Source organism: Paroedura picta, chromosome 6 (assembly GCF_049243985.1).
Source record: "Paroedura picta isolate Pp20150507F chromosome 6, Ppicta_v3.0, whole genome shotgun sequence".
Lineage (NCBI taxonomy): Eukaryota > Metazoa > Chordata > Lepidosauria > Squamata > Gekkonidae > Paroedura > Paroedura picta.
In genome coordinates this window covers 110,133,125-110,151,054 of record NC_135374.1, presented here as the reverse complement: position 1 = coordinate 110,151,054, position 17,930 = coordinate 110,133,125, and the positions used below count along the sequence as shown (strand labels likewise).

At 44.2% G+C, this 17,930-nt stretch overlaps 1 protein-coding gene across 4 annotated transcripts in view; it reads left to right on the top strand.

The window, feature by feature from the left end:
- The window catches only part of DZIP1 (DAZ interacting zinc finger protein 1), a 58,940-nt gene that overhangs the window by 24,715 nt on the left and 16,295 nt on the right, over positions 1-17,930 (top strand). For all 4 annotated transcript variants that reach the window (XM_077343897.1, XM_077343899.1, XM_077343898.1 and 1 more), the window contains exons 3-10: positions 5,635-5,719; positions 8,230-8,354; positions 9,579-9,740; positions 11,273-11,410; positions 12,674-12,736; positions 15,064-15,204; positions 16,258-16,306; positions 17,254-17,310. In XM_077343897.1, the coding sequence (XP_077200012.1) occupies positions 5,635-5,719; positions 8,230-8,354; positions 9,579-9,740; positions 11,273-11,410; positions 12,674-12,736; positions 15,064-15,204; positions 16,258-16,306; positions 17,254-17,310 (820 nt within the window). The remainder of the gene's footprint in view (positions 1-5,634; positions 5,720-8,229; positions 8,355-9,578; positions 9,741-11,272; positions 11,411-12,673; positions 12,737-15,063; positions 15,205-16,257; positions 16,307-17,253; positions 17,311-17,930) is intronic.

Genomic DNA, 17,930 nt, shown 5'->3' with positions numbered 1-17,930 from the left:
TTCATAACTAACAGTGCCGCCTTCCTAAACAGTGTTGAGAGCCACTGCAGTGTAGTGGTTACAGACCCAGGTTCAAATGCCTGTTCTGCTGTGGAAGCTCACTGGTTGCCCTGTGTGTGTGTGTGTGTGTGTTAAGTGCTCACAAGTTGCATCCATAGTGACCCTGTGTTTGACCTAGGGCTAGTTTTATACTCTCAGCCTAAACTACTTCACAGGGTTTTTATGAGGAGGAAAATGGAGAACAATGTCAGCTATTTGGGGGAGAAAGGTGTTTTTAAAAAAGTAAACAAAGTAAGTGCCACAGATTTCTATGCTCATTGGCCACTGCATGCTTCTCAAACCCCAAGTAGAGGAGACCTCGGAAAAAGTGCAAAGCAAGTAACCTTTTTTAGAAAAAGAAACAATGGGTTGTAGATTTCTGTTGGAGGGCATGCAAGCCAGTATATTGTCCTTTCAAAGAAATCATCGCACCCTTGCCTTGTACCATACCAATTTTCAAAAACTTACCGCAATTTTATCCTGCCCTTCCTCTGAGGGGCCCAGCGTGATGTACCTGGTTCTCCTTTCCCGCTTTGTATCCTCACGCACCCTTGTGACATAGGTTAAGCTGAGAGTACATGACTGGCCCAGGTCACCCAGTGAGCTTCCACTGCAGAGAGAGTAGTTGTTCCCCAGATGCTAGTCTAACCGTTGTAGCATAGTAACTATACTATACTGAATTCCAGTACATAGCGCTATCTGTGGAGATCCCAGTGTTGAATTGAATGCAGATTGTCAGGAAGGTTTCTGTTCCTGGCCCATGAAGATACAGATTAGTTAGGGTTACGTAACAACTCATCCCTAAGTCCTGAACTGCACCAGCGATAGTACAGATATCACTGGGCGTTACTAGTCATATCAAAGTTCAGGAAACATAGACAGCTTGTGAAAAATATAGAAATCTTGAGGAAAATTGAAATAGACATGCAATATATATTTCCAATTGAACCTACTCTGTTGCTTAAGCAACATAAAATGCATCATTTTAAACTTACAGTGCCATCCATGGCTATCTTGGCTATGGCCCCAGTGTGGTGGAATGCTATTCCTAGTGAGATCAGAGCTCTCCAGGACCTTAAACAGTTCTGGAGGGCCTATCAGACTACACCTGTTTTGCCAGGCCCATGGTCAAGACCTGGAATAACATCCTGAAAATGCTGCCCTCCCTGATTGAGAATCCACCTAAATGCCCACAGACTAACATCATACAACCCCCCAGAAGATCTGTAACTTCAAAATAAGCAGGTCTAGTATAATATATATATATATAACATATATATAACATCCACAGATATCGTAAACTGAAAGTGATCAATTCACCTACTCTTGTGGTGGGATACTGTATACTTGCCACATCTGCAACATAGGCCCATGCATGGGGAAGCAACCTTCATTGTCCGTGTTAGCCCAAACTTGTCTGATCTTACGGGAGGGCCATATAAAAATCTAATAAATAAATAAATCTTGGAAGCTAAACAGGCTTGTCAGTATCTGGAAGGGAGCCCACTAAGGAATACCAGAGTTGTGACATGGAGGCAGGTGATGGCAAACTATCCTGAGCGTCCTTACCTACAAAACCCCTTGTGGTTCCCATAAGTCAGCCATGACTAGGTGCAAAAAAAGCACCTATATGTTTGACTCTTGGCTTTTATTTCCCCTATTAAAAATAATTCTAATGAAGGGACTGCCCAACCTGAATTTCATAAGGTTATTTGCTCCATTCAAAATAGTGTCAGCAAGAGAGACAGAGGTGATAACTGAAATGTCTCTTTGCCTATTGTCTTTATGAGTATGGCTGCAAACTTTTACTTGTTGCCTGTTAATAAGATGGAAGTCATTAGATACTGTTAAATCCAGAGCCTGGTTGTCTGTGTCCAGATCTCAATTGAAAACTGTCTGCCTTTATTCATTTAGAATATTAATGAGCTGTGCTCAACATGAAAACTTGAGACTGCTTACTACATTATATTATATTAATATGTATATAATCTTAAACCGCTCCTGCAGAGTGGGTTAAATAAAAGGGTAAGGGCTACTGGGGAGGAGTTAGGGCGGGCCCTGTCCGGGATAAAAACTTGGAGGGCCCAATCAGGAGCCATACAGCGGCTCCTGATTGGGCCCTCCGAGGGTCCATCCAGGGCCAAGCTGCCAATTGTGCGGCTCCCCATTGGCTGCCTAGCCTCCCCTGGCCCGGCTGGGGACTCACCGTGCAGATTGAGCTGCCAGCCCGCATGTTAAGTCCTCTGGCACGGGTGCTCCTCCATCTTGGGAAAGGATCAGGGAACCATGTCGAAGACACCAAATCCCTGCTCCTTTCCCGCCCCGGGAACCCTGCCGATGGGGGGGGCGCGGTCGGTGGGGGCCTTCTCCTGGGACGCTGCCTGGTTGGTGGGTGGCTGGCGGACTTCTCCCGGCCCCAGAACCAGCCCGCAGCCGGGAGAACGCCCCAAGTCACGTCCCAGTGGCCATGGCATCCCAGACCCCTGGGAAGCCTTCGCCCTGCGAAGGCTTCCCCGGGATCTGGGGCCTAGCGTCCGTTTTATTTTGATATTAAATGGGCTTTATTTCTAGTACTAATATAATAAAAGCAATTACAACTGTAAAACGCAAATCCACATCGTACAGTTCCTATAGAAAAGCTCAAATAGCAGCAATTCAAGTAGTGTAAGCAAATAAGAATTAAATGCAATAAATAATTGGCTGTATTTATACTGGTATGTTCTACCGAGGTATCCAGAATTACATTGAGCATAACTGTACCCAAGTTGCATCCAAAGTGTGTGACCTTTGCTAATGCATGTGGAATGTCATTCACCAAAGCAGAGAAAGGGCTAGTCTATGGGTGGCCAAGCCCTGGGTCTCCAGATGACTATGGAGTACAATTACCTGCTGGCAGGGGCTTATGGTAATTGTAGTCCGTGGACATCTGGAGAGCCACAGTTTGGCCACCCCTGGACTAGATCCTAAGCATTTGTTCAGTGAATACTAGCATTGTATTCCAGTACTAGGTGCCTCTCTCAAATCAAGAGATGTTTCCCCTAGGAATGTCCAGAGGAACCCAAAGACATGAACAACCAACCAGTGGATTAAACACTACCCACTTTATTATTTGCTTTCTTTAGTATTTTAATGTTTTGCATTTTTGTATGTCACCCTGAGTATCCTGGCAAGATAATAGTTTGCCATCAAGATGTAACCAACTCATGGCGAGCCCGGGACCCTGGGGTTTTCAAAGCAAGAGATGAGCAGAGGTGGTCTTGCCATTGCCTTCTTCCTCCTCCCTCCGCATAGCAGTCCTACTCTTCCCTTGGTGGTCTCCCATCTAAGTACTAACTATGACCGACCCTGGTTAGATTCCAAATTCTGGCAAAATCAGACTAACCTGGCATACTCAGGCTGCTACTAATAGTTACTAAGCCAATAAATAACTCAAATGTTACCTGGTATGTAAAGGTGTTAGGGGAATTAATAGAGAGAAGGAGTTAGTAGGTGCATCAGCTGTTTTACCTTTGGTGGGAGCATACAGAGCTGTGTCTCAGGCTTCCATGAGAGTAAGTGCTCCCTCTGGTACATATGTCCCAGAATGCCTAAGGGCATCAAGTGTCAGAACCAGCAGTTTGGATTGTGCCTGGAAACAAATTGTCAGCCAAGCTATCCATTCAGTACTGGCCCAAACTCCTTGCAGACACAGGTACAGTTTCATTAATCACATTTCTTGTTCTCCCTCTTCACTGATAGGATTGTGTACAGGTAGGAATTGGGCCGTGCATACTTTTTATGTGCACGTGGGTGAAATAAATGAAGCAGTAACTGGTAATGAAATCTAAATCTCTTTACAAATTGGCATCATTTTAATTTGTATTTAATGCATGATTATGCCAAGAGAGTCAGACACATTAAAATGTTCTTCACGGGTGAGGACTGCTGTCGAGATGGGAGAGGGTGTCAAGGGACCCACTCTTCTTTTTAAGTGTGAAAGTACTTTGTTGTTGTATATAATTTATGCCTATTTAAGAATAAGAGGACTGATTTAAGAGCTCAGGACCACTAACACGAATGCAGTCCCCTCTAGAATCGGGCATTGCATCCACTACGGACAAGCTATAACACCAGTGCTTAGTTAGCTATAATGTTTTATGGGCAATTTGATGCATTAAGTCGTGCGGTGCGCTTTGGACGAGCGATCCCTGCCGCGTTCCGGCATCTCCACGGCATTCCGCCCTCTCTGCCAGGGCTTTTTGTGTTCTTTCATTTATCCAACCAAAAAATGTAACTTAATTATTTATGCTCCCAGTGGCTGTTCTGAGACATTTATATTTAATAGCAGAGTAGCTATCAGTGCTAGGTTTTTAAATAGTAGATGAGAGCAGAGCATTCAGCCGCTAGAGTTGGGTTCTGGTTCTGCTGAACAAGTTCTTAAATTGCCATTTACATGTGCTTTTCACCACGCCCGCTGATTACCTTAAACGTAGCAGTAGCAACTCTGGCGAGGAAGTCTGTGCTCATCAAGGAATGAAGAGCCAGTGATTGTGAGATTGCGCGTCCTCAGATCCCTAACAGAAGAGAACTAAGTCAGTTAATTTTGCATATTTGAGAGACCGCCAACTCCTTATGCCCCCTGCAGCAGGTAAAAATCTGCTGATGATCCCAGGACCCCAGGAGGCACACCTGGCCTTGACAAGGGTCAGGGCCTTTTCGGTCCTGGCCCCTACCTGGTGGAATGAGCTCTCTGAAGAGCTGCGGACCTTGTTGGAGCTCTCGGAGTTCCGCAGTGCCTGGAAAATGGAGCTCTTCTGCCAGGCGTTTGTCTGAGACTGGGTGGTGGTCCGGGGGCTAAGATCGGGTTCCCTCTCCCCAGAGACGGAGGCCAGTACTAGACTGGTCCAGATTCCCCGATAGATCCTTCCACGTCCAATTACCATCTGCCTGTTTTTTCTTGGACCATCCAGAGAGCATGTATGGGAACAGTGTTTTAACATTGTATCACCATCATTGTTATTGTGTATTGTTGTGAGGGTTTTAATGGGGAATGTTAATGTTTTAATGTATTAATTTGTATGAAATGATGTCAGCCACCCAAGCAGGTCTTCCGAGAGCAGCAGTTATACAAATCTAATAAATAATACTTATTATTATTATTTATGCACCAACAAATAAGCGTGAGCATATGTCTAACAAACTGAAACCATAAATGCAGAGCAACTTATCAGAACTGTGTTCATTTATAATTTGTTACGGCTCCAAAGCAGTTGAACACATGTAAAAAGCATTTCAGGTCTCCTTCATAATAATTTGGGTTGCCAAAGAAAACCCCATTCAAAAAGCGAAAATCCTTCCAGAAGAACCTGGCTGAGAACAGACTCCTGGGCCTATTCTGCACACAATAGATAATGCACTTTCAATGCATTTTAGAAGTAGATTATCCTGTTCTGCACAGGAAAACCCAGCTGCCAAAGCACATTGAAAGTGCATTATCCTAAGAGTGCAGAATGGGCCCAGGCCAGCATGAACTACATAGATATGTCTCCTCATATGTATAAAGTTGCATAGACTAATGATTTTTTAAAATTAAAAGTTCATTTTTTTATTTTGCAGTGTCAATTCTGTGAAAAGAGTTTTATGAACTATTCCTTCCTGCACAATCATTTGCAGCGTCGCCACGCCCATGAATCACACAACGGTAAGCTGAAGATCTGGAAGAAAATAATGTGTAGGTCAGAGTGAGATTTGGAGTCCACATCACCTAACCCAGTTAAAAATAGTCATGACTTAAAAGGTACAATCCTGTGCACACTTAACTTGGGCATATGTCCCATTGAACACAGTGCAGCTTTCATACATAGAATAAGCCTACACATAGGAATGCCAACTGCTGGGGAAAGAGAATGTCATGTCCCTTTAACAGAGGCTTAATGGGTACTGATTTACCAGTTGGTGTTGTTTTCCACCCTGCTGTAAAAAGCTCCCCTTGCCCATTTCTATGCATTAAACCTCTATTAAAGGGATATAACATTTTTCTCCAGGCAATTCTGCTTCTATGACCTGCCTGCATTTCATTTATAGCAGCTAGTTGACTGACAGTAGGTATGCATAGGATCCCACTGACAGCTACTAATGGTATTCTGCCCAAACCCAATTTCTTGTCTTTTACATAATTGAACCTGTAATCACCACAGTCTTTGTTCTAGTGATTTGGAGGCACCTGAAAGAAGCCTTTTATTTATTCAGATCACTGTCTCCCTTGTTCTGTTTTTCTTTCTGTAGTAATCTCCACTGCAGCTGCTGTCTGATTAGATTAAAGAGGTTAGATTGGGGGGGGGGGGGAGGTGAGGGGACTGCTAGCTCTGAAAGAAATTAAGAGTTCCCCCCCCCCCACACATACGTGCATCAGTTCAACTTTGGTGTTTATCACACACACTCCTTTTCTGCCTTGCAGAGGGGGTGCCTCTAACAAAAGTGATACCTGAAATAACAAAGACTTTGATGTAATCTTTCAGGATTCAGAGCCCTCAAAGCTTATGCTGCAGTATATTTCTTAACGGTGTATAATGGGGTCCCTAAGTTTATTGAGCCTGTGGGTGCCTTTGGAATTCTGAAACAGGGTTGTGGGTGCAACCACAAAATAGCTGCCAGTAGATGTTGAACCAGCGACAAAATGTCAGGGAGTGTGGTCGTACACAACTCTCATAGTAACTCTTCAAGATTTCAGGCAGAGAAGCTCTGCTTAACAGAATGCCTTTTACAATGAACATTATGTCCACAGTATTCCCCTAATCCAACAAGGTAGTAGGTCTCTCAAAAAAGAAGACACTGTTGATCTGATATGACTTGTTCTTGAGGAACCTGTGCTGGCTCTTAGCGATCACAGTCATCCTTTCTAAATGCTCAAGGACTGACTGATGATTTGTTCTAAAACCTTTCCTGGTATAGGTGCCAGATGGGCCGGTAATAATCTGTAGTCCTCTTCTTGAAGAAAGGGACATTTGGCCATCTCCAGTCTTCTGGCACCACACTTTGTTCTCCAGGAATTCTCAAAAATAATGGACAGAAGTTTCAAAATTAAATCAGCAAGTTCCTTTATTTGCTAATAGAAAAAAGAACCTACCCTAGGCTATGATTAACATTTAAACAATTTAACAATAAATACAAATAGAAATGTCTTATCTCTTCTTTTAATCATCATAAAACAACCAAAATGGCCTCCAGATTTAAACCATTTTCAAATAGGCATTTTCATCAGTGGTTGTTTTTCCAACTTAATATTTGCTGATGGTCTAGTCCTTCGGTATGATCTATTCTTCACAGAATTTAAACAATATATATATTGGCCTTTGGCTCAAAGGCATGAGGAAGCTTAATCAAAAGACTATTTATTGTTAGTTTAAATGTTAATTATAGCCAAGGGTAGGTTCTTTTTTCTGTTATATTCATTTCGAGTTCCTTTATTTGCAGCAAAAGCTGGCTGTGGATACTATTGATTGGTTAAGGATTATGACACCACCAACCCACTAACTGGCCTTCCTCGGGCCTTGAAACAGTCTGTCAGTTCTTTTCCATGTGTACAGTTTTTATAAAACCAAGAATAAATGACATGGTGTGTATCTAATCTTTTACAAAATAGTCAAGTTGGGTGGCCGATCTAAAGTGTTGGGAGAGGGTCAAGACTGATGGCTGGCTCCATTTCCCACTAGATAAAATATTTTGTCATGCAGATTAGGAAAGGGTAGACATCTGGGCTCATCCTTGCTGAAAAAAATTTATTATTCTGGGCTCACCTTATATTTGAAAGCGAGGGGAACCGGCTGGCATGCCTGATAGATTATTACGAACCTTTGATTAAGTCAAAAACAGTTGTGTTGCTTTTATTCATTCATAGTACTTCTTTCCCTTAGGATAGTGTTTGGGAACTACGTGGAACCAAATCTTCTGTGTACCAAGCAAAGGAGGGGCAACAAACTCAACCAGAAATGTAGTGAGATGTCCAGAAACGTACAGACACTATGATAGGCGGTGGGCATCATTTTGCCCACCAGCACCATGTTAGGGCACCCTTTCGTTACTTTTTCAGCCTAATTCTACTGCTTTTGTGATTGGTATGGGAGCCACCCTTGACATGAGTGATGGAAAGGTTTCTGTAGAAAGGGCCACACATTTCCCAAGACCGACTAAATGTGTATTTCTTTGAAGCAGATGAGAAAAAGAAAGCACAGACAGATAAACTACAGGAGGAGATTGACAAACTGAAGGATCAGTTGCAGCTCACCAGGTCCCAGTTAGAAGATGAGCAGCGTGCTCACATGGTCAAATTGGCTAAGGTGGGGCATGTTCTGTGTTTGTGTTCTGTTGATGGATTCGCTACAATTATAGCTTTAATTCGTTGCTTGGGCTGTCACTGCATTGGTCGTGTATAATGCCTTGACTAAACTTGAATAAAACTGGAATTAGTAAATGGCTCTATTCCTCTATTTTGTGGCATTCCTTGTCTGTTCCGTGCCACAGATTGAAGCCTGAATTTTCTCGTCAGGGCTCATTGTATCTGTAAAGACAGCAGAAGGGCTTTCCAGTAGATTGTGAGGGTTGGTGTTCTTTAGGCAAGGTGGCAGTCATGCAAGGGGAAGCACAGGTGGCCATTTGAGTAGGCATGTAGGGATGGGTACCTCAGAACTGTTTAAACTGTGCCTGACTGATGAATTGCCTAGATGAAACACCCAGGCTAGAATTGACAGATTTAGAAAATTGAGAGGACCCTGCTCAGTTGATAAATGCAGTGCTATCTTCTGGCCATCTGTATTGGCCTCCTCTGGCAAACTTCCACACTTGGGCAGGCTGTAAATTCTTGATTCAAGGTTCCTGGTGCTTAACATAGAGCAGGGGTGGTCAGACTGTGGCTCTCCAGATGTCCATGGACTACAGTTCCCATGAGCTCTAGCCAGCATGTGCTCATAGGAATTGTAGCTCATGGCCATCTGGAGATCCACAGTCTGGTCTACCCCGATGTAGAGGGTAGAGGTAAGGGTCAAACCAGAAGGGCCAACAGGACAATTCCTTGCAAAAGACAAACCGGAGAATGTAAGCAGCAAAAGGGGTCTGAGCCAGTCCATAAGAGCAGTGTCAGAACTGAGCAGGTATAGGGAGAGGGGAGGGGAAATCAGGAATGGAATGAAAATCGAGCAATGCAAGGATGGAGGGGAACAAAAGACAACTCCTTAGGTCTGGGGACTCTGTGACTAGGCAAGGAAGTTGCTCTGCAGGTCTGAACAGGGGCCTTGCTTCATGGAAAAGCAGGCCTTGTTTTCTGTAAAGCGCTTTCACTGCTTTTCACTTTTAAGCCAAGATCTTGAGGGACTGAAATATTGTTGGAAGCAGAGTCAGCAATGTGTTAGTGAGGAACAAGCAGCTTAAAAGCCATTGGGAAGTTCACCAGAGGATGCCATCTAACTTTGATTTCTTAGTGTGGAAAAAGTCCTTTGGGCTGTTCTGAACTCTTGTGTTTGTTGCCTCCTTGGCAGAATTCTCAGCATTAACTTGAATGATTTCAGGAAAACGAGGAGCACAGGTCAAAACAGGAGGAGATCCGTCACTTATTTCACAAATGGAAAGAAGAGGAAAAAGAAAAATTGGTTACTGAATTAGAGAAAGTGAAAGAGATGTTTATGAAGGAGTTTAAAGAGCTAACGGCAAAGAATACAGAATTAGAAAACGTAAGTATTTGCAAAGCGGTTTTGAACTGTATCTTGTCATAATACTTAAAGTGCAGAATAAAACCTCACAAACTCTGGTTTTCTTGGGCTAAACTTTTATAGATTTCTTGGTGTAGTCATATTTTTTTGTAACAATGACAAAATACGCTAAAGCTTCTAAACCTGTCCCCCTGCCCAATATAGTTAGGGACCAAACATTTATGGAACCCAACATGTTTTCATATTCCTAAGTGGATGCCTGTGACCAGAGACAAGCTCAGTGTGGGGCATTCTGGAGGAGATTCTATCGAGAGCCAATGTGGTGTAGTGATTAAGAGCAGTGGCCTCTAATCTGGAGAACAGGGTTTGATTTCTTACTCTCCCATGTGAAGCCTGCTGGGTAGTCTTGGGCCAGTCACAGTTCTCTCAGAAATTTCTATTTCACCGGGTGTCTTCTTGTGGGGAGAGGAAGGAAAGGCAACTCTAAACCACTTTGAGGGTAGAGAAAAGTGAGGTATAAAAAAACAACTTTCTTCTAGGTGATATAAACAGAAGGTAGGGATGCCTAACCCACTCTGGGGCTGATGAACCCTGTGTTTCAGAAAATGGGGGAAATCCTCTCCCAGAACAGCCACTTCCTCAGTCATCTATCCCCCCCCCCCCCAGACCGCCCCCTTGCATCCCCCCCTCTCCCGCACTCACTGGGACCAGGAAGAATGTCTCAATGTGCAGATATCACCCAGAAGTAACACTGGGATTGTTGGGAGTTTTGGGCAAAACCCTATGGTTTCAGGTTGTTTTTTACCATAGAGTTTCCCCAAAAGCCAGAGCATCCCCCCCACTGTCTCCAGTATCACTACCAGGTGATGTCAACATGCTGGACATTCTTCTGAGTTCAGGTGAGTGTCTGTGAGGAGAGTTCCCAGAGACTCCGGCACCTGGCAACCCTAACAGAGAGCCAGTGTGATGTAGCAGTTAAGAATGTTGGAGTAGGATCTAGAAGACTCAGATTTGAATCCCCACTCCTCCTGTGAACTCCTACTGGGTGATGTTGGGCCAGTCGCATACTCTCAGCCTAACCTACCTCACAGAGTTGTTGTCAGGATAAAATGGAGGAGTTAGTTTTTTTAAATTAAGTACGTTTTTATCTTCACTTCATCCAGGGAGTGTGCTTGGTTCTCCCTGCCTCCATTTTTATCTTCAGACCAACCTCTGTGACATTAGTGAGGCAGAGGGGAAATGACTTGGCCAGGGTCATCCAGGGGAGTTTCATGACGATCAGTAACTTGAACCAGCGCTAGACGTCCTGCACCACAATAGCAAGTTGCAATAACCATTTTGCTTATCGGAAGGTTTATTTCCCCCTATAACCGTATGCTAAATACTTTTGTTCCTTGACTTGACTATCTGCTCACCCATCTTCCAAAAGGGCAATATTACAATGTCCCTTACAACCTTAAAAAGCTCATAACAATTTTTAAAAGAGACCCGGTTTCCACTTTCTTGCAAAACGTATTCACATTCTTTTTTTTCTTTCCAATCTTTACTCTTAGCATCTGGTGGAACTGCAGAAGTCCAACAAGCACTTGAAATCTAATTTAGGCACCTTAAAAGACAGCTATGAATTTCCAGAAGAGAAACCTTGGAACGCTGCAGAAGACCGGAGTGTAAATCAGCTTCTTGAAAGACAGGTAATTTGTGACTGAAGTTGATGCACAGGGATCACAGAGGCTTGTTCCTGTTTACGTAAGGGAAGGCATTAACACGCAGACATTGCATCCCTGGGGTGATCTTCACCTGCTTTCTCAAGGGAAAGAAGCACCAGTGCCCAAGCTTGCAAACATGTGCGTTAGAGATGTGGTAAATGAACCCTTCAGGCTATGATTGGCTTTAGATTTCATGTTGTATAAGAATCGCAAAACATACCATAGAAAAATTAATAGTTCCTAATAATAAGGCTTTGTGGATTAACATGTAGCCATTATGCAGTATAGTGTAAACAAAAGGAAAACAGCCTGCAGAATTGAATGGTTTTGCACAGTACTGTAATGATGCAGTGCTTCACACCAGCTGTTTCCAGACTAGACTCAGATGTTAGTTTTGCTCAGAGGCCACAGTGGTGAACGTATTACCACATATGTGTTAAAGGCAGGATTCACAGGTTACCCCTGAGAGCCAGCTTGGTGTAGTGGTTAAGAGCAGCAGCCTGTAATCTGGAGAACCGTGTTTGATGCTCCGCTAGTCACAGTTCCCTCAGAGTTCTCTCAGTCCCACCAGCCTCACCAAGAGGAGGACTTAGTGATTGTCAGCCATGTTGAGCCTCCTTCAGGTAGTAAAAAAACGGGGTACCAAAAGCCAACTCTTCTTCAAACGGAGAGGACACACAAGTCCAGTTTGGTACAAGGGGACAAGTTAGGGTTGCAAGAGGAGAATGTTCATTTGGGACCTATGGTTTATGGTCAGTTAAGATGGGGAACAAAAATGGTTAGCCAGCCAGTGTGGTATAATGGTTAGAAGTAGTGGCTTCTAATCTGGCGAGCTGGGTTTGATTCCCTGCTCCCCCACATGCAGCCTGCTGGGTGACCTTGGCCTCATCACAGCACTGATAAAGCTGTTCTGACTGAGCAGTGATATCAGGGCTCTCTCAGCCTCACCCACCTCACAGCGTGGCTGCTGTGGGAAGAGGAAAGGGAAGGCGACTGTAATGCCGCTTTGAGATTGCTGGTAGAGAAAAGCAGCATATAAAAACAGACTCTTCTTCTCTTAGCCAGAACAGGGTGGGATGGAGCTGGTGGGAATGGGTTTCCCCTCCCCTCTGAATCTTCATGCGGCGTTCATGAGGTTATGTTCCGGAGCCTTTGCGCTGTGTTTTATTTAGTTGAATATAAATGTAAAGTAGACATTAAAAATAAAGTCTCCAAATGGTCCAACGGTACTTATTGTGTTTTACACAGGAAATTAAATGGGCTTCTAAAGTACAAACGCTTCAAGAAGAACATGAAAATGAAAAACACCAGGTAAGGCTATCCATTGATCTTTGTATACAGGACGCTGTCTGTAATGGAAGGAAATTGACCTTGGGGTCATAGTGGACAGTTCCATGAAATTGTCAACCCATCTTGCCACAGTGTTGAAAAAGACAAGCTGTGCTGGGGGTTATTAGAAAAGGGATTGAAAATAAAACAGCTAGTATTATAATAGCCCTGTATAATATGGAATGGCCTTGCTTGCTGTTTTGTTCTAAAAGGGCAGCACATAGTTGGGAAAAGTACAAAATAGGGCAATCAAGATAATGAACAGTCTGGAGCTCCTTTGAGGAAAGACTGAATAAGCTGGGACTTTAAGTTTAGGAACGAGACAACTAAAAAGGGCAGAGATCCACAGAATTCTGCACAGCATAGAGAGAATTGACCAAGAGAACTTTTCTCCCTCTTCCAAACCTAGGACTCAAGGGCATGCAACGAAGTCAATTTGCAGTAACGTCAGCATTGAAAAAGGAAATATTTTTTACACAATGAGCCATCAAATGATGGGATTCAAGTGACGGAATTCACTGTTAGGAGGATGTAGTGTTGGCTGCTGGCACATTCATGGCACATAGGTCAACCTGTGGCCACAATGTTAACTAAAGGAAATCTTCATATTCAGAGGCACTAAGCCTCTGAATACTAGTGCTAGTACTAGAAGCAGCTTCAGGGGAAGACCTTGGTCTCTAGGCCCTGTTGTTGGTCGTCCAGAGGAACTGGTGGCCACTGTGTGATGCAGGATGCTGGACTAGATGGACCACAGGTCTGATCCAGCTCAGTTCTCGTATTCTTAAAATAACAGTAGGCAAGTTCCAGAGCCTGGGAGGAGGAAAGGAAGGGTTCTGGATTCAGCCCTTCTGTGGGATTTTATTTGTTTTAAATGTACTTCAGCTGCTCTGTATTAGCTTGGTACTCTCTGCGTCTTCGACCCCTAATCTCTTTTCTTTAATAATATTTAGATAGTTCATATATTTCTCTGCTTGATTTCCCCCCAGTTCTTTTTAGATTGTCTTTTGCTTCCCAGCTCACTGATCCTTTTATCTACTTTTATATATAACTATTTTATATTTTATTTTATATCGCCATTTATGAGTGCACTTAGGGCAGGTAACAAAATTAAAATTTCATGGCACCATTATCTCAACAATTACTAATGTTAGAAGGAGAACCAGCAGGTAGGAATTTACATGCCCCCCTTTTCTGGTTTTCCAAATTTGAACTTCTTATCACGGAAGCTCATTTGCATGGAGGTTTTTGTTTTATCTCTGTACACATTCCTATTTAGCAATGTAGGATGTCAGCAGGGAATTTTCTCACAGGTTTTTGGATGTCACAATGACTTTTAGGTGGATGTATGTGACAAGATCAGAAGATGGTTACCAGCATAGCAGTCAGACTGTTGAACAAGCAAGGAGTAAAGCAAAGACCTGTGTTTCACAAAGATAGTCGCTTATTAATTTATTTCCAGCTCCTTACAAACTAGAGAAGCATACAAAGAGTTACTCATGGGGCTTTTCATCAGGGGAAACTGTCAGATACTGTCTGAAGCCCCATTCAGTACCATGGTTCTTATAATTTGATTTCTGTTGAAACTAGCAACATACTAACTACCATTTTACTTTTCTCATCCTCTGTAACCATCCGTCTCGCTCTCAAGGCATACCCAGAGAGCAGCGTGGCCGAACTGTGGCTCTCCAGATGTCCACGGACTACAATTCCCATGAACCCCTGCCAGCACATGCTGAATTGTAGGGAGTTGTAGTCCATGGACATCTAAAGAGACACAATTCGGCCACCCCTGCCATAGAAGATGAAAATAATGGTAACCCGCAAGAACTAGTTTGTGACACAGCTTCGAGTTTACGCAGAGACTTCTTTTTGAAAAACTATTTCCTTGTGGGTGCAGATGAGGTTTCGCCGTGGCTTATAGGAGAGGATCAAGCCTCCTAAGCCTATGGATTTCCATCTGCTATGTGAGATGAGAGATGACTCTGGTCTTGTTTTACCTACATGAGCAAACGTTTCCTTGCATCAGAATTTCTAGAAAAAAGGGAATACCAAGTAAGGCTTAGAGCCTATGCAGAGCACGATCCTTTCACTTGAACACTCCTTGAAACAGACATTGGTCTGGCACAAGTGGAAGCGGACTCCAGGGCAGACTGTAGCCCTTCTGTAGTGCCTGGGGAGAAGCACATGCAAAGCTATGGGATCCAAGTCCTAATCCTATAAGCTATTTTTAAAAGATCATAAAAAGAACATAATGTTTCGGACAACCTTTAGAATATTTTGCAAATCCTGGGCTTGCATTTTTCTTTCAGCTTCTGTCCCAAATTGAGAAGCTCAAGGCAACAATGACTGAGGAACTAACGGCGAGCAACACCTTCTATAAGAAGAGAATAGAAGAACTGGGCCAGAGGCTTCAAGAACAGAATGATCTTATTATTAACCAGAAACACCAGGTTGGTTTTATACTGATCTATCAGGTACCCAGGGCCAAAGGCCAAAGGCCTTGGATTCCCTGCTTGCAGGTAGTGATGGTAAAAAAGTGACATCAAATCCCAGGCGCTTCATGGCACCCCTGTAGGGTTTTCAAGGCAAAAGATGAGCAGAGGTGCACCCTGGATGTCCATGGTGGTCCCCTGTCCAAATATTAAACAGGGCTGACCCTGCCTAGCTTCCGAGATCAAGTGAGATTAAGCCATCTAGGTCAGGATAAACATTTCCTAAGTTCTTGTGTTCTATAATGTTACTGTTCCTTCCACCGGCACAAAACCATGTTCTGGTGCATGGCAATCACATCACAAACTATGCAGTGGGTGGCACAGGCACCGAGGGGCTGTTGCACCCATCCTTCTGCTCACTTACCCAGCTTGAGCATTTGCAGCTCAGCTGGGTGCTCCTTGGGCAGGAATAAAGCTCATGCTTTCTCTTGCCACCCAACAAGAGCAGTGGGAGTCTTTGGCTATGACCATTGACATATTGTGTACATCGAACAGGTCTCCTCCGCTGTCAAGTGGGTGTGGGAGTGGTCTACTGCACTGTTAGGTGTAGCCCAGCTGTTCTGTATTAATTGAAAATGCATCTAATGTCTGCTGCTATATGTCTTGCCAACTGGACCTTCTTTATATAATGCCAATAAAGGTGTCGAGATTACTTCTGAATGTTAAGAAGCAGCCAGCAGGGCCCTGCTTCCCCTATGCCACCCTGCTTGTAAAGATTCCCCCCCTCCGCCTCCCAGTGTAGTATTAGCTTCCAATATTGTACTTGACTTTTTTCAACACAAGACCTAATAGCAGTTGTGCATATTGATTCCTTCGGGGGTGGGGAAGCATTTTGGGGAGAGTTAGTCTCCCTGCCTCAATCTATATGGGGCCCCCTTACAGCTTCCTGTTAACATAAAAATATGTTGGGAAATCCAGTCCCTGATCTCCTCTGTCGTGTGTTGTTTGACCAAAAGTAGCAGGTCCTCATGGCTAATACTGAATCTGGTGTTTACTGTTTTTGTATTCCAGATACAAAAATTGGCTACCAGGTCGGTCGAGAGCATCAAGCTATCTGACGGTAAGTAGAAACTGGAAGCAAGGGAAACGGTGCAGGCATTGCAGCAGGCGCTCCCATAGTCGTGCCCCACATTTCCGGATGGCTCAGTCGTAAGCCTTCCTCCAGTTTAAGGGGCTCTTCTGTTGGATGAAGGACCCCCTTAGGTTGGACGAAGGCTACTTGAAGGATGGTTGGATCTTCTCATTGTTTTCCAGTTCATTATTCTTAAATGTGCAGCAAGGAAAACGACTCCTGTTGGAATGGCATTGAGAACGCCTGTGGCTGAGGCCTGGAATTAACATCTAGGCCAAACTGGGGGTGGCCAAACTGTGGCTCTCCTGATGCCCATGGACTACAATTCCCATGAGCCTCCACTAGGATGGTGTTTGCAGGGGTTCATGGGAATTGTAGTCCATGGACATCTGGAGGGCCACAGTTTGGCCATCCCTGATCTAGATCAGTGGTCCCCAACCTGCAGGCTGCGGCCTGGCATGGTGCCGGGCCGCGGCTCCCTCTCCCCGCCCCCCCTACAGTAAAAAACTTCCCAGGCCGCAAGCTTGCGGCCCGGGAAGCTTCTTACTGCGGGAGGGCGGGGAGAGGGAATCAGGGCCGCGCCCACGCACTGCGCATTTCGTGCCGTGCATGCGCGATTTCGGCCGCACATGCGCGATGCACGGGCGGTGCAGTTGCCCTGCCGGTCCCCAGCCTCAGAAAGGTTGGGGACCACTGATCTAGATGGTGCTGGCCTCCCTACTTAAAAGTCCACCTGCAGACAAGTCCCGAAGCACTCTGCCTGACCCCTGCAGTGCTCTTTGCAAAGAGGAGGAGTTCATTGGCTCCTGTACATCTGGATTTGCAGAAGAACTTTTAAAATTGCATTTTAGAATTAATTTAATTATGACATATTTTAAATGTCGTCATAAGCCTTCCTGATCTACCATTTCTGTTTTTCCCTTTCACTTTTCCAGCAAAAGCTTCAGGACAGAACGTTGTCCCGGCTAAATCAAGTCTGCCTTCTGTGCATGGTGAGTGTCTTCAGTGGACATGCAATCTTTAATGAGCACTGCCCCTGAGATGACAATAAGGAACAGCTAAATGTAATAGAGTGACAATTCCCCCCCCCCCCCGATTCTTCTGAAAATACTGACCAGACCAATGTCAAAAGTCATGCGGAAATTTAACATGTTGGCCTTTTCTTCCTAAGCAATAATTTGTTCTGCAGCCGGTCAGAACGTTTTAACTTGACTGTAGACTTCTGCTGTGCTAATATAACCAGGGCTGGGTCAAAATAATTCTGCAAATCCAGATTACTGTAGCCAACAGCCATAATGCCATGCTAAACATATTAGTAGTATCTGAGGCCACTCTAATCCTGAGTCAACCACCTCCGTCTGCCTAATACTAGCGTCAACCTTGAATTAAGCTCTTAACAATGGAGTTGTAAAATAGTTGACAAACGTATTCAGTTCAGTTTTAGTTTGAGCCAGCATGGCATAACGGTTAAAAGTGGTGGACTCTAACCTGGAGAACCGGGTTTGATTCCTCACTCCTTTACATAGATCTCTAAGAGCTGTTTTACAGAGCAGTTCCCCCAGAGCTCTCTCAGCCCCACCTACCTCACAGGGTGTCTGTTGTGGGGAGAGGA